Raw genomic sequence first — 19,510 nt, 5'->3', positions numbered from 1 at the left:
AACAGATGGATCGGATTCAATGACCAAAACTCAGTCCACTTAAGCAATGGCAGCACATGAAACATGATCAGAGAGGATACAGCAAGCACTGGGCATTAATACCTATCCATTTCCACTCAGAAAAGGTGAATATGAAGGCTATTCCCTGTTCCATGTGCTCCCTTTCCCCAGTGTTAAGCCAGCAGCTTGCTGAATCCTGTGCTAGGTTTCTGCCGATAAAGACTATCTGTGGGATTTTAAGGGATGTTAGAATGGCAAAAGGCACAGCAGTAAGGAGACAGCTAATTGACACACAGAAAGGCTGGCAAATAGTCTTCTGTTAATGACAAGGAGGAAAAATCACATTGGAGTCCTGCACTTGGAAGTGATATTTACACAAATAAAATCTTCCCAGTCTACACACATGCAATTATTTGTATGGAAGTACAATGCCAGGCAGATACAATGACAACCAAGGCAACTCAGTTGTTCCCTTGACAGATTATCATGGTGTGGGCAGTATCATGCACTACATACTGGGACAACCCTGACATAAGGAAGCATCTCCCTAAGGAGGCTTTTCAGCTTGTAGGCATTCTGCTGAGACCATCCACTGGGTGGCTGACTGATGTCAGCTATGGGTGAAAGTAAGCGTGTGCTGTTGTCTGGGCAATGCAGACAGATAAATTCCAGAAAGTTACTTTCAGAACTAGCAATAACTGAACATACTGCTCAGCTGAACATAGTTTTGTTATTATCATTGGACCTGAATCAGGAACCAGTTTATAAGAGATCTTACATTAAATTTGTGTGTGAGTAGAACAAGTACTGCAAGCATTTTTCAATCAATGCCAAGTCAGCTGATGCAGATAACTTGACTACCTGTGCTCAGCAAAATAAGATGTATTTAGTTTTAGCTGACATATTTTACTGTAGCTGAATTTATAAGTCTTCTAGTAAGTTTTATATAGCCTGATATTAAATCATTCATGAGTATACAACAGATTTCATGATAATTCAAGTATTACCCTATGGCTACTTTCATGCAGTTTTACAACCACATAAATAAAGGTTTTAAGAGATATTTAACTGTTTGTGTTATATAACATTACTTGATCTATATTAAACAGTCAAACAGCCCTTTTTGCATGTGTTACATATGCAATTTGTGTATACAGTTAAATATACATTTCTAATGTAAGAATGGTGTATTTTGTTTTTCCAACCCAAAGAACCAGGCTGGTATTGGACATTAATCAGTATCTATCACTTTCTAGTTCTTGTACTTTTCTACAGAACAGCGGAATGTGGTAGAAATTACACAGAGACAAGTCATGGAGCTTCTTACTTAGCTTCTCATCTACACAGGCAAAACTCCAAGGAAGGCACTGTATAGCTAATATTCCTGTGCTCATAGAAAACACACATCAATAATCTTAATTACATACACAGTTCTACAAATGAGATGTAAAGCTAGCTATGTGTATGTGCATGAAAGAATTGTTCAATTAAATACAGCATTGATTTCTGTGTCTGCTAAATAAAATCTAGTGTGGATTTCAAACAATTATACAGTATCTATGAGTTATTATCTAGGAGATAATAACGTATGTATGTCACTACTTTTTAAGCTGTATCACTCCATCTAAGTATTGGCAAACTTGATTTGTGGTGTATTAGAGTGCATTAGAAGATTATTAATGTCTGGAGCCCATGAGAGATTTGTTTTCACTGTATGTAACCATGTTTGAGACAGAGCAGTTTGGGTGCTTCTACAGCAAGTCTCAAGCACTTTGCAAAAGCGCTCTTTCTGTGGCAGAGATGAATTGCCAGAAAGATTTGTTACTACTACTAAACACTGTTCAGTTTTACAGTCATTAACTACCAGTCTCTTTTTAGAGTTAAACAGTTTTGTATTCAGTACCTGCATTTGCATTAGGATGCTCAGAAGAGGTGTCTTCTGCCTCAACATGAAATAAAATTTGGAAACAGTCTTCTCTGTAATCAGGCTTGTTTGTAAGCAAGTTAAAAACTATAAATGAAGTACTGAAGGATAGACTTAAGTTGTACAAAAGCTAGGCTGCTGGAAGAGATCAGGAGACTGTTCTATGGGATGGATATAGAACAGACATATTCCTAATTTGATGTAGTTTATTATGCTGGTTTTTGTGAATATTTTTTGTTAGATGAACTGGTATTTCTTATGGCAAAATCTTTCAAATCTCTATAAAAGGAGGGTAAAAATTTCAAAGGATGAGTTTTGGGAGTGCATTAAGACAGCATAGCAACTTATTGTGTTGACAAATACCTTGGTTGTAAAAGTAGTAAGAAAATTGCCCTATAATTCAAAACATGTCAAGAAGATTAAAAAGGAAGACCAGTTTTCCAGGGAATTAGCACAGAGTATGGGAGCTTCAGGACAACTGTCAAGATACAGGCTGTCTGTGCCCTCCTTGCTCCCTGAACCAGCAGGTGCCCCGTACTCACAGGGGAGGCTGAGCCCCTCCTTAGCTCTAACAGGTAGAGGCATGGCATGTTTAACCTGGATGACGTGATGTACTTGTAAAGGTTTATTTTATTCTCTTGGTTGCAACTGTGATGGGCTACTAACAGACTACAAAATATCGAGAGATCCTGCCATTACTGGGATACTCTCAAATACAGTTATAATGGTGATAAAGGTGCTCCCACCCCCAAGCCTTCTCTTTCACTTCATGTTGTGTCTTTCTGAGTGCTCCCTGGCACAATGACTCCCCAGCTCTGCAGCTCACATAATGCCTTATTTTAAACAAGCAGAATTAGTGTATAGAAGGCAACCACATATTTATAAGCTCATATTTACAGTATTTTTCAAATACTCCCTCATGTTTCCTCTTCTTAATTACTAGAAGATTATAATTCTCTATATCCATCCTGCAGCTGATTAGAATTGTAGAACAGTCAGCTAAACCAGAACATTTGGTGTAATGTTGGCAGATCACAGCCTCAAACTTCTATTTGATAATATAAAAATATGCTCATATGTTTTCTGTATCTGCAGCATTTTCATACGCTGTTTGAATAAAGATAACCTGCAAGAACATTTAAAGAAAAATAAGAAAGCATAATCTTTATGTCTGTACAGAGCAAGAAGAGGTTTTTTCAAAAGCAATTTCTGTTTTTCTTGGTGTTGTCAGGCAGTATGACTTTGCTGCGGGATGCATCAGAATCTGGTGTCTAAACCCTTGAAATGGGTTTCCCTCCTCCACTCAAAAGCAGGAAATCCAATATGATGACTGACATAAAAGTCCTGGTCTGTCCTTTGGTCTGTTCCAAAGGCTCTGACACACTGACTGCATCCATTTTTTCCCTGCCATTCAATCACTTGGAAATAAGTCTTCTGCCTATGTTAAATTCTATCAAACAGCAAATCTGTGAGTTAACTGTTTGCCTAGTATCAATTCGGATCAACTAGTAATTTTTTTTTTCTGAAGGAGACTTAAATAAGATTTCACTTAGTTAACTCCAGTAATGGCTTGCAAGGTGATCTGATATAATTTTTGTCCTCTGATTTGAGACTGTCATGTTTTATGCAGTGACACCTACAAAGCTAGACTAAACCCTTACTACATACCACTTTGTCACAGAAGACTTTGATACGTGATGTAATTTCATGCATCTGCACACAAACAAATCAAACAAAAAACCAGGATCCTATGGTTGTTTTTCAAATGCCTTCCATGAAAATATGGGGGAATTTGCAGAAGAATTTTTAGGCTTTATGTGGCAAAGCAGATTACCTTCTCTAATACTTAAACCACTTGAGAATATACAGTTTATAGTAAATGTCAGTGCTTTTCCCTGCTCAAATGTCCTTGATTAGATGAGAGGCTACTTCAGAAGATTTATTTTGGACAAGCACGACATATATGAATTCTGCTTGCAAGATATTGCATATAAGGTTGATGAAAGGTTGACTGGGAGAGAAGGGTAGCAGTCTCAAGATATCATTCTCTAATACCTAACAAATGATACAGATGCCATAAATCTTCCCTATGGCCAATAGCAACTCAGGGAACATCTAACCCTGGAAGTGCCTTACCTACAGCTCTGTACAGCACTCAATACTTCACTCTAACACAAGGTCATCTGTGCTCCACTGAGATCCAGAACCTAGATTTTCCCCCTTAAGTGTGCTGAGGGATTCAAAATAAATGTATGCTTGTATATGTAGAACACATCTTCCCACAAACTGCAGATACAGATTTTAGTGTTTCATTATGGGAATGGAATTAAATATTTTCCTTTCATATAACAGCCTTGCTCACAATAATCCTGTTCAATGGCATTGAAATTTTTCTTTTTTTTTTTTTTTTTTGCAAGACCATATCCACCTACATCGGACATAAAGGCATACATGACTAAGAGCATAAAATTGCAGTAGGGCATTATGATCACCTACAGGAAGCATGCAGTGATTCTTCCTCAAGCTTGGTGACATCAATCACAGAGACACATCGGGGTGTCCCAACTAATTCTGCTACTGAAGAGTGTATTCCCATGGATGCAGCAGATCCTGCTGTGCCTGCTGTTACCTACCTCTCTGTGCTGCCATGGACCTTGATTCAACTGTAACTGCGAGTCTTTTCCATAGGTCTTGGTGACGGTAATGGCTGGGTCTTCCTACGGGGTTTTGAGGCTCATTGACTTAGTACAGGCTGCTTGTATTCACCTGGGCAAATTTTCCTTCCCCACGCTTGCCCCCACATGTCCAGCCCAAACGCCACAGTGATGGAGCACACCGAGGGACGGTGCTGAGCACGCCCTGCCCCAATTTCCCAGTTTTGACTCTATTATGGGAGCAGCAAAGTCAGCCCCGCTGAGTGACTGCTCTGCCAGCGATGGCTGCTGCGGGACGCGGGGAGCATCGCTGCCCACTGCCGCAGCACACACTGCGGGTCCCGGGACACTCGGTAAGCGCCTTCTGAAAGCCCACGCTGCCACCTCCACTTTGAAGAACCCCGATCTCAAATAAACGAATCAATCTGGTTTAGCCTTAGAAGTAAGCGCCGCAGAAGCCTCAACAGCTCATCCGTCATCAGGAAAAGACTTTACCAAACCTCACGATTTTGCGTTCAGCTGAACAACTGGGCAGAGGGGGCTTACTCCAGACGTACAGACCGTGTGTTACAGCGACAGCGACTCGCCGCCCAGCTCGCCACCGGACGAGCCGCGCCGCACCATGCAAGAGCACGCTGTCACCTCCCCGGTACCGCACACCTGCCCGCGGAGCCGCGCATCGCCACACCGCCGCCTCTCCCCGCGCCGGCCGGTCCCGAGCCCCCGCCCCAGCAGCAGTACAGTCGAGTGAAACAGGCTGTCAGCACTGCCGCGGGCGCGCAGAGGCGGGACGCGATGCCCTTACCGATGATGATGGCACAGGCGCTGACCAGCCCGATCTCCTTCTTCAGCGCCACCCGCTCGGGGCCGCCGGGCACGCGCTGCTCGCCGCCGGCCATCGCTGCCCGCGCTGCTCTGCCCCGCGGCCCCGCGCGCATGCGCCGCCCCGCGGGCCGGTGGGCGGGGGGCCGCGCCGGACGGCGCCGGGGGGGGCGGGAGGTGTCCCGGAGCCCTCACGGGTGGCGGTGCCCCAGGGTCGCGCGTCACTCGAGGCGCGGCCGCCCCCAGATACCTGCAGGTGTGTCCCCAGGAGCCGCAGGGACAGCAGAGCCAGCGCTGTGCGGTGAGGGCTAAACGCCGAGCGGTGGGCTCGGACATTTGGTGTGTCGGGCAGCCGGTCCTGCCCTGCGCCACGAGCCAGCCGGGCGCCGTGCTGGGACCCCTGACAGAGCCGGCCCCGCACGGGCTCCGCGGCGGCCGCCTCCTGTTGGGCCCTATTAGTTGAGCTAGTGCGATAACGTAAAGAACAGACGTTTTATTGCTTGTCATCAGTACTGCCAGTTTAGCGCAGTTAAAACCAGCCCAAGGTTGGCTGGTTTCTGTACTCTCCCCACGGTGTTTCACACTTCTGAAGGGATCCAGCCGCAGCCCGTGCGTGCACCGGCTCCTTCGCACCCGCGGGCGCTGAGGGGGCTGAGGGGGCTGCCGGAGCTGCCTCCTGTGTCCCCCACAGCCCTCCCGGGGCTCGCTGGGCAGGCAGCGGCTGCTGACGAGCTACAGCTGGGGTTATCTGCCGGGGAGCTTAAGGAAATAAATGTTTCCTTTCCTCCCACGGGATGGAGCTTAAATGTTGGGATCTGTGTTCGCAAACTTTTGCTCTGTGAACAAGCTGCCTTCACAAGAATGTCGATGAGTGAGGTCTCCTCTGCTCTCATATGACATCAAACAGCTAAATCGTAGTTTGGGAACCTGGGCTCTTTCATCAGCTTGTAACAGCCAAGGGTTTAGTGATGGAAATCCCCAGTTTGTTACTTGTTTATAAGATGAACACCTTTCTGAGAGCATTTCTATGTTCAGAGAAGACCCCTGTGTGAGTGACCTATTCTGAAAATGCATAGGTTAGAAAATTTTCATAAGAAGATTGTGTGGTAACTGACAACGTGCATCAGTGGGGCAAACAGCGAGACAGTGGCAATTGGTTGTGGTGGGGTGAAACAGGGAATGTCTGGTTCTTCACCTCAGTGAAGGAAGTTAGGAAGTTTCTGTGGTGACATCACCCTGATTTTCTTTGACTTTAGAACGAAAAGTGTGACCTGACAGCTGGTGAGTCTTTTGAGAAAATCTGTGGACTGTTCTTAGAAAGATGAAAATTGTAAGTGATTTTACTTTATAAAGCTGCTTTATACTGCTGCTGTTATAGAAAGGCTTATTGATTTTCAGAGGCCGAGGCTCGTTTCCTAAGCTGATCTACTGCTCTGTTTCTGAATGAACTGCCTCAATAACCACTTCTAAAATGTCCTTTTATTGAATTACTATGTGATTTTTATAAGAAACTTTACAAGAAGAGTTACTTTTTGGATTATGTAAACAGTACTACTGTTCTTCTTTCAAAGACTAGGAAATATATGCAAAGACTGGAAACAAAGTTTCAGGTGTTCAAAAGTAACTTGATGTATTAGGTGTTTCTTCTAGGTGGCTTAATTGTCTGCTTCATAGCTATGTTTTTACTGGTAGCAACTCACGTGTATTCTAGTAGATACCTCTGAAAGTCTCTACATGTTAGCCTTATACAGACATTATAATTTATTTTGGGGAAGTTTTCTATGATTGCCTATTTCTTTAGTAAAAGCTAAAAAAATTATTTTGAATGTCATTTAAAAAGTGGAAAAGTCAAGAAATATGTGAATGAATGGTGTTTCTAACTCTACTGAGTTTCAAGAACCTAATGAAATTTAGGCTCAATTAACCTTTGCAGAACAACCACACAATCTGTTAAAGGAATGACACTTAGAAGGGTAACACTGAACTTGTTTTCTTTGGCCGTGGTAAAAATGATTGTTTGCTCTGAAATATGTGTATCATCTTCGTGGTATTGTGAGGAAGAGAGAAATCCCAGTCAGCCTTCTTCTGCAGATTAGTGAGAAACAGAGCATGCTGGCTATGGGATGATGAAAATGAATAGTAGCATTCAATTAACTCTAATAATCTTCTTCAACTCAACTGATCAGTAGCTGCAGGATTTTTTTTCTAAACATTCTGGCCAGTTTAGAGGGCTTTGCCAGGGAAAATGGTAGTTATTCATACCTGCCTGCTGATATAAATATTTTGTTCTGTAATTGTTCCTCCTTACTGAAAGCCAAGAGGAACAACTAAGTGACTATACTGATTTCACTGGTAATAAGAAAGGAAAAACCTAACAGAAAAGCACCAGAAATATCTCCTTAGGAGAGGCAGTCAACAAACCAGTAAAGCTGTGAAAAGCAGAGGAACCTTAAAGCATTTTGTCTTGGTATCCAGTTTCACATTGGGTGCATGTTGAACAAGGCTTTTAAAAGAGCCGGCACTGGAGAACCATGGGGTGGAATCTCAGCTGCGCCGCAGTAAAACCTTTTGCAGCAAAACCATTACTGTACTGCCACATCTCATTGTAGCTTAGAATGGCAGGATGTTATCTATTACACCTTACAGTTTCAGCACCAGATGCTGGTTTGTGAGTTTGATCCTTGAGGGCAGCATTGTGCCCTTGCCTTTGTGTGGGGCTGTTCCCAGAAGGAATAGGCAGCCTTTGTGGCTGGGGAGGGTGTGTCCAGTTATATATTTAGACAGGAGAAATTATATTTAGATAGCTGTGCTTCCATGGGCTTCTGACACAGCAGACCCCAACGCTCAGCTGCCTGCAGGGATCTTAAAATGTCCTTTTGAAGGGACCTGTACCCTTGCTCTGAGAGGTGGAATTAAAGGTATACACTTACCTTTTTCTCAAGGTGCTTAGCATTACTTTCATAGGTGCTTCTTTGTGGTATCTCTGCTAGAGTGTTCCTTCTAATGCAGGTCAGAAGCTTGGGAGCAGTTTTGCCTGGTTACTTGGTGGGCAAATGGAGTTTTGGGTGCAGCTGTGTTGGTGATGGAGGATGGTGGCTGTGCAGCATCAGCACAGTCCCTTCCTGCCACATGAGACTGACTTCATACCGTATGGATTAAAGGTGATGGGCAAGGCCGTGCAGCCAAGAAGTCTGTACTAGTAACTTAATTTAGGATTGTAGTCCTGGACCCCTGTAGAGAACTTAATTTTTCTCATTTGTCCCAGGACAAATTCTTTCCCTAAATCCATATAAAGAACACTGATTTACTGATTATTTTCCCAATGTGTGCATAATAATTTACTTTCCTTTTCAAAGTTTTAAGTGTTTTACTATTGCTGAAGGATTAAGCAGGTGGCTGTTTACAACACAAGCTTTCAATATGCCCACATCCATAGCAGAACACTGGAGTGTAAAACAGCAGTGAGCCAGAGACCTGTTGGAAAAGACAGCAGTGACAAAGGTTGTCCACATTAACTGCCAAAAAACGCTCTTGCTTTATTTATTTATTTTTTTTTTCAGGCTGAGTGCCTGCCTGCTTCGCTGTGTTTTTTGCATGAGGGTGAAGAGAGAACTTTTCTCTGTTTGTGGTAGTGTTGGCTTATTTAGGTTGTGTATTTTGTCCTATTGTTAATATAATTTCAAAATGAGCAAATCAGAGGGCATGTACGTTCTAATTAATAGTTATCTAAGGCAACACTCAGAGCAAAAAACTCCTTTAAATTGTTTTGGATCTGAACATACTGTATCTACTTGAGTGACGAAACGTTAGAAAGCAAAAAAGCCAAAGTTCTTTGTCGGAAGGCAATTGCTGCATAGCAACTGCATAGAGAGGATGCAGTGAAGCTTGCATGTGTTCTCTTTTGTTGCTATTTTTGTTCTTATTTTCTTCATGTTCTGAAATGTACAGAAATTGTTGAAGTTGTTGGAAGGAGTTATTTCATTCGTTGCTACTTATGCTTTAAAAAAAAGAAGCAAATAATGCAGTTTGAGTTTTGCATTTTGGGAAGAAAAAAGGAAATTTAATATGCTATTTGTGAAGGGATGCTGTGACTGAGTTTTCAAATGAATGTGTTCTTTGATATATGGAAAGGGAGCAAGGTTAAAGAAATATAAAGATTCTCCATGATAACAGATACGCTTCCCAGTCTCACTCCATTTTTGTAGCCATCTAAACAAATTTCTGCTGGCTAAATATATAACCAACCCTACAAAACCAAAATATACAATAGTTATTAAAACATAATTCAACTTTGAATCCATGAACAGCAGCTGGGAAATAGTTACTTGGAAGAATAACCTATCTTGTTGTGTATTGTTAAATAAAGCAGTGGGCTGGCTGGTTTAGCAAAAGGAAATTTGGAGAGTAATGGGATTGTAAAGTGTTTCTTAATTGCTAATAAACTTGTGAATAAGGTTTTCCATGTTGTATAATGTCTGTGGAAAGCTCATACAAAATATGGGAGACTGATCTTAACTGTCCTTTGGATGTGCGCAGCACAAGTACACCTTAGAGGGGTTTGGCCACCCCTACAGCTGATCACTGATTTGGGCCACCCATTAGTGGGAAGTGACATCAGTGGGAGGGACTCATAGGAATCCTTTCCACTTTAATATGGATGAGTCCCAACAGGTAACTCTAAATCAAGCCCAGGTGCAGGTGGATCAGTTACTTGTTGAAAGCATCCTACTCTCCATCACCTTTCTCTATTGTGTTCAGTTTATAAGACAAAGGTGGAAAATGGTGTCCTTTGAATTTCTAATACTATTTTCTCTTGTCCATCTGTTTTCAGAAAGCTGTAGTAGAGGAAGACACATAAGTATGTGACTCCTGTGTGACTCCCCCATACCTACACAAGAAAATGGGGGATGTACATTTGAAAAGGAAAGGCAGAATCTTTTTCTCTAATTCAATAAAGTAGGAAAATGTCCAGAGTAGCTTTTTTTGTGGGTAGCTAATCTTCTCTTGTAATAAGGGCAACAAGAGAGACGTTCCCTGAAGTGTAGAACTGTTCTGCAGTTGTTTTAAAGAGGCTCATGGAATCATAGACTATCCTGAGTTGGAAGGGACTCAAAAAGATCATTGGAGTCCAACTCCTGGCCTTGCACAGAACTCCTCCAAGAATCACACCATGTGCCTGAGAGCATTGTCCAATTGCTTCTTGGGCTCTAGCAGGCAATGGTGTGTATCTTCTGAATTCTATTATGTATTGCATTTGCTGGGCATTGGGAAGAGCCATAGGAAAGGTTGACTGTTTGGGCTGACTGATGCCACAATTCCATGACCCTCTGCGGGATCTGGGAACTTTAATTCCATAATTTAGGAATCTCAGGAGATTCTTTAGGCAGTGTCACTCTGTTTTCTGCTCCTCTAGCAGAAATGTGGGTCTTATACACAGCAGAGGCTTGCCTAGTGTTGATAACTCCATAGCTTCTATAAAGGACAGTATTTTGACAGTGTACAGAAAATTCAGGGCCAGCTGCTTCACTGCCTTTGAACAGCACACTTTTATCTGTATATTCTGGTGACTGAAGTGTTTGCTGTCTCTTAGGTATGTAATTCATCAGGTATGAACTGCTAGACTCTTAGATACCATTAGACACATAGATATCTGTGCTCTATTTCTAAATTTCCATCTACATGAAATGGGTCATTTAATGTTCAAATTCTATCATCCCTTCAAAGACTTTTCATGACAACTCATAAGTAGATGAGTGTAAATAAATTATGTGAAGAGCTATTTGTAGGTTGTTGATCAATGAGGTTTCTGGAGGCAGACTTATTGAAACAACCTAGTTTGAGTTGAGCATTGGTACATTTGGTGTGTTATCAGAGTACCTTGAAATGCAGGGCAAAAGGGAATGAAGGGATGATCAATTTCAGAATAAGCACTTGTTTTATGCATCTTTTTAAAGCTCTCTGACAACACTGTAGTATTTCAACCTTTCACCATTATAAAAAGCAAAAAGATTTTCTTATATCACCAATCTAAATTGTGCCTGTTAACTCAGGCATTGAGCTTGAGCTTCACTGAAATTTTTCATATCCTTTACAGAAGGAGGAGAACCACCAGGTCCTTTTCCTTTTTATTGCTACCTACCCTGTCCTTCCCTATTCTGCATATGTATGCTAGATCCTTTCTTTCTTGCACCACTTTTTCAGCTGAACATCAGCATCCTAACTTTACACCATTTCATCAGTCAGCTGAGATTGTCCTGAATTGTATCCCTCACTTCTTCATTTGGTGAACCCATGAATTTTTAGTCTCTGTTTGGTCACTGAAAGTGAATTATATTGGTCCATGGATAGATTCCAGGTGAATAATTTAGAAATTTCTTTCTGGCTTGCCAGTGTATTTTGAATAATTACATTAAGAGGGACAGGATTTTTTTATTAATATTTTTTAAAACTAGTTACACTGGTAACATTGCAATTAAAACTTGGCTCTTATTTCGTATCTTCTTGCTTATGAACATAACAGATTTGGCAGAGTTAAAAGCTCTAGTTTAAAGGAAGCTAGTTCATCTCTACCACTTCCTGTTTATCTACTGAAAGAGGTTCCCTATCAGACATGAAAACCACAACTCTCATCATGCCCTCTTTCTGTGAACTCTTGTCAGAGAAGCGCACTAGATGGCACTCTGGATCTGTAAGTCAGTATTTTACAGTAAATGCAATCTCAATTGCCTGCTCTCACGATTATTGTAAGTACTTACTTTATGAAGTTTGGCATCTAAGTTTAAGATTAAAATTACTGTAGCGGTAAAAGTCTTGTGTAAGTGGGTTTGGGTTCGTGTTGTCATTAACTCCCTCCCCCCCGCCCAATAATCCTTCAGCATGTATTTGTAAAGCACAATTTTAGGTATGCTATTGGGGGAGTAATCCAGCTCTGCGAGGGCAGCTGGGACATGTTCCAGTGTTGGCTGTGCGATGCACTTGTGTATCCATGTTTGATGCACGAAGAAGCAAAACAGGAGCAGCAGAGGATGGCGATCATTCTGCCATGTGTTCGCCCACTCTGAGTATGGCTCAGATGTAATTTCAATGAAGGTGCAAAGGTTGATGAGACCAACCATTATTACCATGATCCATAGGTCCATAGAAGAGGTGTAGTCTCTGCTAAAGACTTAAAGTAACATTAGTTTTGCTAATGGCATTAGCTCTGGAATTCTGTTTCTGATTGTATTTAAGTTGCCTGAAACCATACCTACTGCTTCATTTTGATAGCATCATGTGACCACAGCTTGGATCTACTGACTCTGCTCATGCTGGGTGCTCTGTAGGCTCCTGCAGTGGTTTGGGAAGTGGAGTCTGGATGCTGCTTTCTCTGGGGCCCAAGGCATGTCTGTGTGGCTGTGTTGTGGGCCTGTACTCAAGGTGCTGGGGCAGGGCAGCTTTCTGCATGTAGGGGGCAAGTCAGCTGCCAGAGGAAATCTCCAGACTACTGGTTCAATGATTTACCACTGAGACATGATGGGGGGTGCACTGCTGCCTCCTGCCTTTTTGGATACTGTCTTCCTGATAGTTGATTGTGTTAAGGCAAAGTCAGTGGTGCTTAACTTATCCTGTCTTGGCTTTGCCTTCAAAGGGCAATGCTTAGGATGCCAGTTACCTTCATTCATCTAAGATTTTAGAGCTCCCTCTCAACTCTTCCTGACCTGTGAACACTCCTGTGTCTTCCAGGACAAAATAAAACAAGTTAGCTGAGCCACCTGGCAGTGGTTTGAACCAACTTGTTTGATTTTGCCCTAGAACTGACTAGAAGTGCTTACGCAGCCAGTTACTGGGACTGAGCTGTAAGGTGTTAACAGCAGAGAAACAGAAAGGAACAACTTTTTAAAAGGCCTGTGAACTGTGTGCCCTGGGTGAGAGGCTTTATATTAGGCTGTTTGCTTTCCCTGGAAGAGATAAGATATGCTTCTATGGCCTGTTCCACCAGAGGAATTCAATAACAAGCTGTCATGTCTCAGCTGTACTTTTCCTGCAAAGGTGTGCTCCTTACCTGTGCAGCACAGATGAGATTCCTCTGCCTAAGGTGTCCAGTGGAGCCACACAATGTGCTTTACAGGGCTGCTTGTGGTGGGGGCTCCATTGTAGAGCCTTATTTTGTTGTGTACTTCAGAGAACAGGGAAGGCAGTTTGGCACACTAGCTTTTCTAACAGCCTCTGAAATACGAAAGTGCTTTTTGTTCCCACATCTGTTAATAAGCTGGTGCATCTATTGGCTCATGGAATAGTAAGGAAATTATAACACTTTTTATCTGTACAACATCATAATTTTTGAGAAGAATAACAAAGTTAGAACATGTATCATACTCTTCACCTAATGTATTGATGAATATTTGCACAAAGAACCAAAAGTAAAGCAGATTCCCCTGTTGTCCAGGACCAAATCTGTCTGCAAGATGAAGAGTTGTCTTACAGACAGAAATCTATATTTGGTTTCAGTCCATTGTGCTTAGAGTTCACACATATCCCCTCCAGTACTTACTTATTAAATGAGTTCACAGAAACTGCACTGCAAACCTGCTGGAATAATTTTTATGAAATAATTTTCTCTGGTAAACAGGGAAAACAGAGCTGCAAGGAAGTTAAAACCTGGGCTTGGCTTCCCCACTAATGACAAACTCAGGCCCCAAAATTTGCTGAGACAGAGATGACAGGCTCTCGCAAGTACATTGGATCATCCACCTACCCCTCCTTTCTGGTTGCTGCAGGGTATGGGTGCACTCAGACAAAAAAGACTGGGTTGCTTTTGAGCTTTTTTGTTCCTTTTTTTGCTCACACATAAAGCAGAGCAGGAGTGAGATGTAGATAATGGTATACACCTGTCCCATTCAAGTGCACTAGACCAGCACCACCAGACCTTTCTTTCCTCATACTGCTTGAAGAGTATGGACTGCAAGGATACTGCAGCACTGTTGGTTTTCTGTCACTTCTGGGTGGCCATTTTTAAGCTGTCAGTCTTGAGTGCGAGTGCTTCCCAGTAAGAATGATCTGTGTTTAAGGAAAATCTGCATGGGAGCAGAGCTGCTATGGGTAGGTAGGATTGCCAGTGAGCTGATTCACTCACATCTGCTATGTACACCAGGCCAGAAAATAGTGAATGAACCTCAGATACTGGTGCATAATGTGATCTAGGACAAATGTCTTACCTCTCTGGACTTGGTTGCCTACCTCTAAACCAGGTGTTTCCTTCTTGTTGCAATCTGGCTGGAGACTTGTATGTATTACATTATCCTTTGGTATTATCAGTGGTGGACTTTTTCAAGAAGAGGAATCACAGGACACCTTTCCTTTGTGTTAGGCTTTGACAGTATCATCACAGGGGTACAGGATTTGCTGTGGAGTGCATCGTAACAAACATTTTTGATGATAGCATCAGATTTTTCTCCTGCTTGCCCTTTTCCCTTGAAAGGAGTTAGGCTCTTTGGGTGTTGCCTGAAGAAATTCAGCAGGTGAGTGGGTGCAATGAGATTTTCTGGCTGCACCTCTCTATAGGATTACTGAGAGTGCAGAGGGCCCTCAATCCAGATAGGGAGCAGTCTGCACAAATGCAAGTAGAAGCAGAAGATTCTCCAAGGCAGCACGTTTCTTCTTTCTGGAGCAACTCGCCAATAGAGGAGATGATGCTGTTGGAAGCAGCTGGGCTATTCTGTGTGTGTGCATTTGGCTAATGATCCTTCATGTGATCACATCAACTTCATAGAAATATGCAGTTTCGGCTGGGTGTTGGTATTCACATGCTGTCTGCACATCACCCTAAGGAAATGGAAGGGGAGTTTGTAAACTATGAAAGGTTATGTCCCTAACAGAAAGGAGGACCAGAATCTAGAGATCATCCTTTACTGGTAATCTCACTGATCTGTCTTCCAGGAGTATTCTGTATGTTAACAGAGCAAAGGCTGCTGCTTTTTCACCCTAATTTCAGCAGCTTCTTTCTGCCTCTCTTCAGTATTCTGCCTTTAGTACTCCTTTCTTCATACCCTGCATATATGCTTCCATGCCTCCTGACCATCTTCATACTCCTTTCAAACTTAGAAGATGTAGACAGACAGGCATACACATAGCACGACTGCAAATTCTCATTTTCTTGGGAAATCTTGCTCAAAAGTGTTCAAGAGCAGCTAGTCCTAAAGTACTGAGGTGCAGAAATCTGGCACTACATGGTGCATAGTATTGGAAATATTGGTGATTTAGACCTTGTATCACCTGTGGAACTATAGAATAAGGCTGTTCAGCAAGTGCTGTTAATGAAATGTGCTTAAGTGCTTTGTTGAACTGGAACCATGGTCCATACTGTGGCATATGGAACCTTTTCAGCTGGAAAGTCTCAAATTGCTGAATCAAGTCCTGTAGTGTTTTAGGAATATCTCAGGAAGCTTCTGACAACTCAGACAAAATGGTGTTTTTCTACCTGAGTTGTTGGCCATTCAAGCCAAGCTCAAAGCAAACCTTTGGGGCTTTGGGGAAGCCAGTGACAAATCAAAGAATCTTGTTTAAATTGGTAGTGGCTGAATGCTGCTTGAGGCTTGCTTCTGAGACTTGATATATTCCTTTTAATTCACAAACAACATCTGCTTCTTTTCACTGACAGTTCCTAAGATGACCTCTTGAAGGAAAGGGAGCAAGCATAATTTTCTGCTATGCTGGTGATTCTTGGTGGAGCAATCACAGGTGTGTGCAGAAGGCCAGAGCCAATATGAACACCTGCATGCTGCCATGGCTGCATGCTTTACCTACTTCTCTTTGGTTACCCAGCAGTGATTGCTGATGGCATCGTGTGGTGCAGGATTTCAGGGTGCTCAGCTCCTAAAATCTAAAGGCATGGTTAAATACTTCACAAGGTCTAAGAACCAACATGTATCTAGGTGTTGTTTCTGGTACCTGATGTTAAGTGCTACTAACACTTGACAGCATCTAAAGACTAATGCTTTCATTTCTGCTAGTCTCTAGTTGCACTATTTTCTATCTTCATATACATATCTTCTGTCTATTCCTCCCAGTATACCCACCATGCCTTATGTGCATTTTATCTTACATGGACAAAGTGTAAGTGGACCTGGGATGTAGTTTTGTTTGACTAGAGGCTTCCTGTAAATGACAACCAGAGGGCCTAGCCCACCCCTGTGGCACTAGCTTTTAAAGTCCCATTATTGCTCTGAATCACACCTTCATCTCCACACCCTGAGTCATATATTAAAATAAAACTGTGGGAAATAATAAAACCCAGTTATATTAATGCATTTCTTATTATAAGAGCGCTTTTTTTTTTATTGCTGCTTTGAGGCCAACTCATCGTCTTTTGTTATGTTCATTACAAAAGGGTTTGCTCCAGTCCCTATTAACTTGAAGGGAAAGGAATGGAGTGCACAGACAGAAGAACAGTTCCTTGCTGGCATCCATTCCCTTGCCCTCAGTATTCCTCAGTCTTTACCACAGCTGCTATACAAGTGCCTTCTGGAGCAAGCTGGGTTGCAAGGAGAATTGACAAGTTTGCAGAAGAGGAGGGCAGATCAAGTCCTCTTTAAGTCCCATATCTAGCTTCTGGCCTGTTTTTCCAGGTACTCCTGATACAACTACTGTCCTTGTCAAGCAAAGAAGTTTTCAGCTTTGCCCCAGCAAAGTGAGAACTTTTCCTCGGTCACAAAGAGGTAGAAGATGAGATTGGATGGGGGAAAGAAAAAGAAAGTAAAAGGCAGAAGGCTTGTTTATATTTACTAATTAGAAAAGTAGATTGTTTCCATTTAAAAAGGAATACTCTACAAGACCATGTTTTTGTTAAGTATTTAGGCTCTGTAGATTGGGGAAAGGGGAGGACCCCTTTTCTTTCTCAGGCTTTGTAAATTAAAGTGTTTGTATCTTGACTGAAGCTTGAGAAATTCCTTTTAATCTTCAGTTTTAGATCATACTTGTTGATTACACCAGTACCAGGACTCCTTGCTCAAAATACAGCACATAGTCCGTGCCATTTTATCTCACCCTAAAAAGTAGCTGAATGTACAGAAACTGAGTCCTGAACCAATACAGCCCTGGAGCTTGGCATCATACCAAAAGAATTCCTTTGTGCACCTCTGGCTACAGTTTCCAACTCCCCCCCCGCCCTCCCCAATCCCCATCGCCTTTTGTTTCTTTCCATGTGTCTCTGCTTTCTCAGATAATAGCACAAGCCTTAGCCTGTGCTCTAGGAATAGTCTGATATTCCAGATCTGCCTCTGTTGCAGGACTTTCTGCTATTCCTGTCACACATTTATCTAGGTCATCTTAATTTCTTTTGGCTTTTCAAAGAGCAGGTGCTTCAGAGACTACAGCCTGCAGATCTGATGGAGCAGGTGAGTCAGAAGGTGGCTTTCTATTTGCTCAATGGGGAGAGGATGCTAAAATCTTTATTTGCTGTAGCTTTTTTTCTGAATTTTCTCATAGAGGCACTACTCAAAAAGATATTTTTATCGTGGGCTTCTGTTTACACTAAAGTTCTACTGCCAGAAAACTTTCTGTTCACAGGGCACCCAACAACTCCGTGGTGGTGGATGACTTCCCAGTAGATTTTTTATATATCTACTTCTGTCTGTTTCTCAACATGGATTAAATAATGCTCTATCATCAGAAATGCATTAAATGTTCCCTGATGGACCATCCACAAATCGTTTAAATAGCATTCTTCTGGTTTATTGAATGTCTTTTGAGACGTGTATTATTCTCTGCTTAATAAACCACGCAGGATCTTAAACCGTGGCAAGTCTACTTGATCTCCAAGGATGGCATATATTTTTAAATTATTTTACCCATAGACTCATGAAATCATGAGATATTTTCTGCTTCACTGCTAGGAAATAAATAGAAGTTCCTGTCAGGTAATAAAAAACCCAACAGACCGAAGAACTGGCTCTTGAAAGACACAATAGATCAACAGGATATACCCCCATGTGGACCAAATGCCTGGAAACTGAGAGTCATCTGAAAATAATGTACACAATAGTTTAAATCCCTGGACACAGCTGTGAAATCCCTGTGGGTATTTTTTTCCCTGTTTTTCAGTAATTCAGGTGAATTTTCTAAGGCTAATGTCTGGAGAGCTCCTATGGAAACAAAAACTAATGATAGGTAGAAATAGAGCTGAGGGAAGCACATTACAAAGACTTCAAAAAAACTCCTAATCCATGAGATCTAGCATATTCTGTTCAGGATATTGAATAATGGATTTGCTCACTGTACAAACATAAGGCTTGTTACAGGCCCTTTCTACTTACTGGCATTCTGAAAATGTTCATCCAAGCTCCAATGCCCACCCTTTTTTGGTACTGAGTTATTATAAGGTATATTATGAAACTGAAATACTGGCTGCTTCATTCTTTTTGTTTCTGTGGTTTGTCGGAGCTTCTGCCTTTCTGAAAAGAAGTGTATTAAGGGAAGAAAATGATAGCTTTGAATCTGGGTGTTTACCCACAGGGAAGCTGTTCATGGTCCTTTTCTTTATGTGAGTAATTGGTCTGGTCCTGGGCACTCAGTAGCTAACATTTTGCATACAGTGAATGGGTGAATGACTTATATCTATGACAGTGGGGCCTGTGGGAAGATAGAACAACTGGGAAATTCAGTTCTTAAAAATCTATAAAAATAGCTGAAAGGTGTAATGTACTGTAAAACTGCCACATTAACACACACTGGGCTGTCTTTTCATTGTTTTGATATGTAGTAACAACTTTAAAGCTGTTTCAAAAGCTTTGTTTCAACATGGAGGATATTCCAAATCCAAATTTTGTTTCATTTTTATGTGGTTTCAGAAAACTAAAATTAACTAGAATACATTTGCATTTACCCTGCTTGTCACAATTACAAGGCAGGTGCAGAAATAATGAAAGTTGGTTTCATTTAATAGCAAAGATTCAGCAATGTTTGTGCTATCCAGCTGTCCATTTTTTCCCTTGTAAGTGAATTGAGAAGCAGAGCTTGTGATGCCCAATCACTGTCTTCAGTTGCCTGGTCTTTCTTTGCCTCTCTTTCCCCATGTTTCCACAGGGTATCTCAGGAGAGCCTAGTGTGTAAGTCAAGTAACACTGAGAATCACGCA

General features: G+C 41.9%; 1 protein-coding gene across 1 annotated transcript in view; it reads right to left on the bottom strand.

The window, feature by feature from the left end:
* Positions 1-5,516, bottom strand: part of SLC7A10 (solute carrier family 7 member 10) — a 47,240-nt gene extending 41,724 nt beyond the window's left edge. The window contains exon 1 of the mRNA XM_069026661.1: positions 5,384-5,516. Coding sequence (XP_068882762.1) covers positions 5,384-5,516 — 133 coding nt within the window. The remainder of the gene's footprint in view (positions 1-5,383) is intronic.
* Between the last annotated feature and the right edge of the window lie 13,994 nt (positions 5,517-19,510).

The sequence above is a fragment of the Aphelocoma coerulescens genome, chromosome 11 (genome assembly GCF_041296385.1).
Source record: "Aphelocoma coerulescens isolate FSJ_1873_10779 chromosome 11, UR_Acoe_1.0, whole genome shotgun sequence".
In the NCBI taxonomy this organism is placed as follows: Eukaryota; Metazoa; Chordata; class Aves; order Passeriformes; family Corvidae; genus Aphelocoma; species Aphelocoma coerulescens.
The sequence above is the reverse complement of the archived record's forward strand: the minus strand, read 5'-3'. Positions and strand labels throughout refer to the sequence as shown.